This window comes from Sitodiplosis mosellana, unplaced genomic scaffold, assembly GCF_009176505.1.
Source record: "Sitodiplosis mosellana isolate CC-2019 unplaced genomic scaffold, AAFC_SMos_1.0 Smas_scaffold_15, whole genome shotgun sequence".
Lineage (NCBI taxonomy): Eukaryota > Metazoa > Arthropoda > Insecta > Diptera > Cecidomyiidae > Sitodiplosis > Sitodiplosis mosellana.
The window spans coordinates 9,421-16,510 of record NW_022595257.1 but is presented as its reverse complement, the minus strand read 5'-3'; the positions used below and the strand labels follow the sequence as shown (position 1 = coordinate 16,510).

The 7,090-nt window shown below is 35.5% G+C and overlaps 1 protein-coding gene across 4 annotated transcripts; it reads left to right on the top strand.

The window, feature by feature from the left end:
* The first annotated feature begins 3,612 nt into the window (after nucleotides 1-3,612).
* On the top strand, nucleotides 3,613-5,467 carry LOC129568040 (peptidoglycan-recognition protein SC1a/b-like). 4 transcript variants are annotated; one of them, XM_055445552.1, is made up of 4 exons: nucleotides 3,613-3,680; nucleotides 4,521-4,746; nucleotides 4,809-4,927; nucleotides 5,116-5,467. In XM_055445552.1, the coding sequence occupies exons 2-4, from the start codon at nucleotides 4,544-4,546 to the stop codon at nucleotides 5,295-5,297; spliced, it is 504 nt and encodes a 167-aa protein (XP_055301527.1). In that variant the 5' UTR covers nucleotides 3,613-3,680; nucleotides 4,521-4,543; the 3' UTR covers nucleotides 5,298-5,467. The 4 variants fall into 4 exon arrangements, with proteins under 4 accessions (XP_055301527.1, XP_055301526.1, XP_055301528.1 ...); XM_055445551.1 differs by lacking the exon at nucleotides 3,613-3,680 and adding an exon at nucleotides 4,039-4,155; XM_055445553.1 differs by lacking the exon at nucleotides 3,613-3,680 and adding an exon at nucleotides 4,176-4,272.
* Nucleotides 5,468-7,090: the final 1,623 nt, after the last annotated feature.

The following is a 7,090-nucleotide window of genomic DNA, read 5'->3' as shown; positions in this document are numbered from 1 at the left end:
CGCTGTATTATCTCTGGGTACGAAGTTCAAAAGTGTTTTTCGCATTCACTATTGTGAAAATTTATTTACAATAAGGAAAAATATCGCGTCACGACTTTTGAATTTAGTCTTCAAGTCAAGCTTTAAAGCGTTTTGCCGTCCAAAAGTCGTGACGCGATATTTTTAGTCCCAAAAAATGAAATCCCAGAAAGTTTGAAGCCAATCGGAGTCGATTTTTCGGGCACCTCCCATACAAAAGTGTCAATTTTTTGAGGTTTTTCTTAGGGCAAGTACCCCAGGATCAAATCAAAAATGGCTCATCTTCGAACTAAAACTAAGTTTATTGGATACAAAACTTTTGGGACTTTCAGATTTTGATTATCTCAATTATTTTTTGAGTTATCGTGTTAACAAACACCAACACCAACGACGACGACAACGACGACGATGGCACACGAACGGGAAAGTGTCTTAAAAAGTGGTTTTCTATGCGTTTCATGAGTTTTTATGATGATCTAAGCTAATTTTGCGGAAAAAGTTTTCGGGACCAATTCCTATACTTTCCCTTGACACGGTGTGTACGGAAAAGTAAAAATTTGAAACAGCCCAAAAAATGGGAAAATCGGCCAACCTTTTTGGGACTAAAGTTGAACTACTTATGGATAAGCATAACACAATTTTCTTGCTTTTTAAAAGTGCAACATTAATTCTCTTCGCTTGAAAGTGAATCGTAAAATATATGTGGACTAAAGAAATCGTGTTTCACTTTAATTAAAGCAAAAATGTTCGAACACAGGCAAAAATCGAAAGAAGTTTATAATTTTTTTTCCGATTCTAATATAGTATTGTGTCTGCCCAATCCATTGGTGTTATCGGCACATTGAAATTCGCGCTCCTTATCACTTTATTAACACTCCAAAACCACATCACAACCAAAACCACCATTAAAATGAATCACCATTCCAATGGACTTGAAAGTGTACTCAACAAAATCCATCGCACAGAAAGCAGTTGTGCAGCCGTGCTGTTTGCACATCGGACTTTTTCGCATGCACATCGTCGTTCATCGTGTTTCATACAAACGAAATCAGCACACAGACACACGCATGTATGCGTGTATGTATGCGCCGAATGCTCAAAGCCGAGTTCCGTACGAAGCATGGCTACAGTGATGGAATGAATTACTAGAGAGTGTTCGGCACATAAGAAACACTTTGCCGTCTCAACAAAAACTATACTTGTTCAAGTTTTTGAATTTTTAAGTACATTTAAGTTATAAACAGCAACAAAATAAACTTTCGTTCTTTTTAATTTTGTAGGTGGACAATTTTATTTTTGGGCATTTGAAAAGGACTAAACAAAAAACGGTATCATCGCAATCATGTCCATTAGTGTTGAAGTTAAATGCAACCGGGCTCGACTAGGAGCTAGTCCAGATGAGCATATGCGATTCTTCACCGAAATGTTGGGTGATATTGACGAGGCAACCTTGCCATTTGGTCTGAGCGATGTTACTCTTGGAATTGGGATTCACGAAGCCAAATTGAAGCTGCCACAGACGCTCAATGATCAGCTACGTGAGCACGTTCGGAAGTCGCAAGTAAGTCTGGCTAGTATTTGTCATTTGGCTTGGGCACAAGTGCTTTCTCGATCTAGTGATCGTGAGGCGGTAGTCTTTGGTACCGTGCTACTTGGCCGTTTGCAAACCGGAGAAGGGAACAATGATATAATGGGACCGATGATTAACACCCTACCGATTCGGATAGATGTTGATGAGAGAAGTGTTGAGACTGCAGTACGTCATACCCATGCTCGGTTGAGTGCTTTGCTGACGCATGAACACATACCGCTTGAGTTGGCACAACGCTGCAGTGGGTAGCAGGTTTGTTGTAGGTTAAAAAATTGTAGGTTTTAGCGAGAGTTCTGCTCTATCGCATATGGGGTACGAATTTACAAAAAAATCCGTATAAATGTATAGAAAAATATCCAAAGTGATTCATAGATTCAATTGAATAGGAAGATTTCATTCTTTGATACAAATAAAGACTTTATTTAAAATTTGAATATATGAGCAGGTTTGCCACTATTCAGCGCAATACTAAACTACCGCCATAATCACAAGAGTGGTCAGGTCACTGCATCACTTCCTGGAGTAACCTTCTTTGACCGTGAGGGGCGGACTAATTATCCGTTAACTATATCGCTTGATGACAACGATGTTGCTTTGCATCTTTCTGTTCAAGCATTTTCACCAGTATCTGGAATCACTAGCCGATGCGCTAACACAAACGCCTCAGCAACAGCTTAGGACATTAGAAGTAATTCCACCGGAAGAAAGAACAATGCTGGTGTATGTGATTTTTTGATGTACCTCTCGAACAAAAAATGATAATTTCATAACAAAATCCTTAAAAATCATCACTTTTGTTCGACAAATACCTCAGAAAATCACTTTTTGGAGTTTTTGTCTGAGAAGACTGCCCATATTTTTGAGAAAAAATAACTTTCCACCAAGACACCAACCATGAAATGTGGATACTTGGAATTTTTTGAACAAAAGTCGATTTTTCAAGATTTGAAATTGAACCAACCGAATATGAGCCCAGAAATATATGAACACATCACTTGATCTGGTCATATGGGCACTCAAAATGTTTGTGAGAGATCACACTAGAACTTGAAAGGCAGCAAAGGCAGAAATTGTTTGCTCAGTGAGGTAATATCACTGTTAAACCGAAGCTCATGGGCGTATTTTCCTCATTTTGCTTAAAATAGACTCAATTTACGACACAAAAATCACATAAATCTATACAAATGAAACCGGAAATCAATTTCACGTCAAAAATTAAGTGGAAATAGCTCTTCAGATGTTTCAAATTCGAAAAAACGGACTTGTTTAGCTATATATAGCGTAAAATGGCGACTTTTTGGCCATTTCCGAGTATATTTGAGCCTCTCAAGCCACCAAATCACTATTTTATGTGCATCTTATGATCAGACTAAATAAAGTCAATTTTGGCCATGCATTTGAGGTTTTTCGAGGGTCCAGAGTTGAGTTTTTGCGGAAAAGAAGCCAAAAAATGGATACTTGGACGATTTTTGACCTACGAAGGCGACAAAATCGCGTTGGAATGATTCTAAATTTACTTATTTTTATGTAATTTTTCGCGATAAATCCAAATATGATAGTTTGAATGGATGAAAAGTGGTTATTTTTCGAGATATTTCAACGAATATTCTGAAAAAATCATCAAAAAATGATCCAGATAAAAATTGAGTGGGGATTGTGGGAATCGACTTTTCTGGATATGCCCCAAACAAAAGTTTCTTTTTTTGAGGTGCCCAAACGAACACGCAGTGTCCATTTTTGAATTTGTACGATTTTAAAAATCGCACTACCTCAATATGTATTGATAGAAAACCCATAGGTTATTCAAATCGAATCTGGTGATATAACATTTTTAGGGTTTTTTGAGACGCTAAACACGAATCCGTTGTAAAAAATTAGCTAATGTAGCTTTTTAAAAAAGTTTTAGTACAAAAACATGGTTTTTTTAAAACAAATTCAGCCATATAGCAATAACAGTGATAACTGATAAAAGCTATCAAGGCCATTATCTCCTTACTGATAAGAAATAAGTGATGATTGTGGGCGAAAAAATTGTAGGTTTTAGCGAGAGTTCTGCTCTATCGCATATGGGGTACGAATTTACAAAAAAATCCGTATAAATGTATAGAAAAATATCCAAAGTGATTCATAGATTCAATTGAATAGGAAGATTTCATTCTTTGATACAAATAAAGACTTTATTTAGAATTTGAATATATGAGCCTAATCATCATGAAATTAAATGCATTATGAGAAACGTGATTATTTACCGCGAAATTCTAAAAATATCTAAGATCAAAAGAATAATGCATTTGTATGAACACACGACGCACATACTTTTCTGAAAAAAAAGCTTATTGTTTGAATTTATCATTGTTGTGAATCAATTTAAAAATATTGCCAATTAATGTGTCCCACTTCACTAAATTCGATTTATTGTATTAAGAAACGATTGAATACATTCAAAATTATTCAGTTAACAAATGATTCAATGTGAAATTCTCTTTTTATTGCCCATTTTGCTTTTGTCGTGAGTGCAATTTAATCAATGCGATACGAGTAGCAAAGTTCGTCTTATTGTTGATAAGAATTTTTATCGTTGTATTTGTGATGCTCTGCTAAATTCTAAATAACAACCACTTGGAATAATGCCACGGTGACCAATCAGCGGAAATTATATTTCAGTAATTTCAAGAAAATCGTTCATCGTTAAGGATATAAACGTTGAGCAATTTTGCGTTCGTGCATATTTCAATGTGAATAGTGCTTAAAGTGACATAAGTCAAATTGCGTTAAGTCACGAATGTCCAACTGTTTTTTGTTTATAACTTTATTTACATCGTTCCATTTGTCAATGGGCGAAATTACATTTGATTGTTCAATTGATTGCATCATTGAACCTTACTTAAATATCAATCTGAATTTTACACAGCATTATTCGTCGCTCAGTCAGTAATGCCGTTGGAAATTGTAAGCCGCAAAGAATGGGGTGCAAACCCACCGAAATTTGTTAAGAAGGTGGGCAAAGCCGTAAATTTTGTGATCATTCATCATACTGCCACACCTCAATGTGACACAACAGAACAATGCATTGCATCATTGAGCTCCATTCAAAAGGTCCATCAGAATACAAACGGATGGTCTGACATTGGTTATAAGTGAGTTACAAGTTTCTCATTTTAATTCATTTTGGAAATTATTCACTTTATCCGATTGATAGTTTCATCGTCGGTGGAGATGGAAAAGTGTATGAAGGTCGCGGTTTCAATGTAATCGGCGGTCATGCTTCTCAATTTAATGCAAAAAGCATTGGAATCAGTCTCATTGGCAACTGGAATGGTAATTGACATTTTTTTAATGATTTATCGATACAAACAATTGAAGCTGTGAAAATGTCAACATTTTGTCTTTAAATTCACAAAATTGTTTGATAAATGTGTCAATATTTTCAACTCTAAACTTTATTTGTTTTTCCATTTTATGTTATTTTAATTTCGAATCGAATATTAAAATGTTCCGTTTTGCAGACGCAGTCCCGGGACAGAATATGTTGAGAGCAACACAAGAAATAATCGATTTTGCTGTTGAGGAGGGTCATTTAGCATCTAATTATCAACTACATGGTCATCGACAAGTATCACAAATTTTATGCCCAGGCAATGCATTATTCAACGAAATCAAGGATTGGCCGCATTTTCCTGGAAAATAAAGAAACACACTTTTCAAATCCTGGCTGAAAAATTTATTCATCCGATGTTCAATGTCCATATATGGATTCTATCAATTACTTTTGACGACGAAAATGGATGCATTCACCAACTAATAAAAAAAATTCATTCAAACTGTCAATCAATTTAAAATAAAAATATTCATCAAATTTAAATTTATCTGAAGAATAAAATAAAACGTTGTTAATTTCATCGCTTTTTAAATCGGAGATCAGTGTATGATGGATTTATTTATTCATTCGGCTCGTATAGTGCCCTATTTATGACCGTGCTTGTGTACAAGAAGAACTTTGAATGACGATTTATTGATAATCCATAGTAGATACTATCAGGTAAAATACCTTTACACGAAGATAAAGTGGTGTGAAACTCCTGTGGATTTGCCACCCAAAACATTGTTTTAAAAACAACTGATGTAATTTTGCACGATGCTAGGACACTGATCCATCTCTGTATACGTGTAGAAGTGTATCTCGTATTTACTTTTGTGAAAAGTTGCTTAGAATAAGGAAGAATATATCTCGCTTCAATACTTTTGGCGAAACATTTAAGATCTTGACATAAGAATTAAATTAAAAAGTCGTATACCACGATATCCTTTTCCTGTGGATAAATTTTCGCAATATTGAAGAGTTTCATGTAAAAATAATATTTTTTCCCTGCTATACGATCAAATTCGAATTGTTATGACATTCGATTAAAGAAGAAATCTGAAAAATTGCGTACTTACTCAAACTTTTACATCATTGTTTGATCATGTTGAAAAATGTATATCAGATACAGAACAATTGAACAACATGTAGGATTTTAATCTGGACTCAACGAAGACTGTTTGGTCAGCATCTTCAAATACTTGAATTATTCTGATTTGCTTACGATTTGCGATTTGGATAATGATAAGGATACATCGTTGACGGATGTCATAAATCGTCGTGTGATCAGATCAACGAACTCTGATTTTGGGCGATCGCCAGTCCATCGTGTGTTTGGACTTTTTGGCCGGTCAATGCAAAGATTTAAGGTAAATCAAATTGAGTTTGAATAAATTCAACATAAAATATATCATTTTGTGTGCACTTTGATTAAAAAAATTTAGCTACAGACGTCAGCAAAAGAGTTCAGTGAATTCTTGCGAAATGTCATCAGATACTGCCCGGTGCCGAACCGTTTGCGCGAAGTCATTGTAATTGTGGAGAGAAACTACGGAACATCTTTGAATTTCGATCGTAATCTATGGGAACAAGTGCGGCCAATATTCGAACATCTCGAAAGATTTGAAATCAGATGTTTTCCCAAAACAAAATACTGGTTAAAATCCTGCACTTCAATGCCACAATTCTTCGGTCAACATGATTTGTCCAACCTCAAACAGCTGACACTCGAAGATTTCAAAAGTCGCATAACCTGGATGGAGTTGCTTCCAAATCCACAAATGTGTGCGAACATCATCGAATTACGGTTAATCGATATCCGATTAACCGAACATATGAATGACTTCCATAAGCTCCTCGATCGTCTACCAAATCTTGAAGTATTCATTCATACGGGCGGTAGACTAGGAATTACTCCTGTTGCTGAAGAGTTGCATCGACGATTCCCAAATTTACGTGGTTTTGGGTACAGCATTTACACTCATGATCGAACAATCAATATCGATGAAGACTTCAAAATTATCGAAAACTTCAACAATTTAACCGAGTTCCACTTGGGAGGTTATACATGTTACAATGTCGGCAGTATCTTTCGATTTGCACCAAACCTCAAAGTGCTAAGC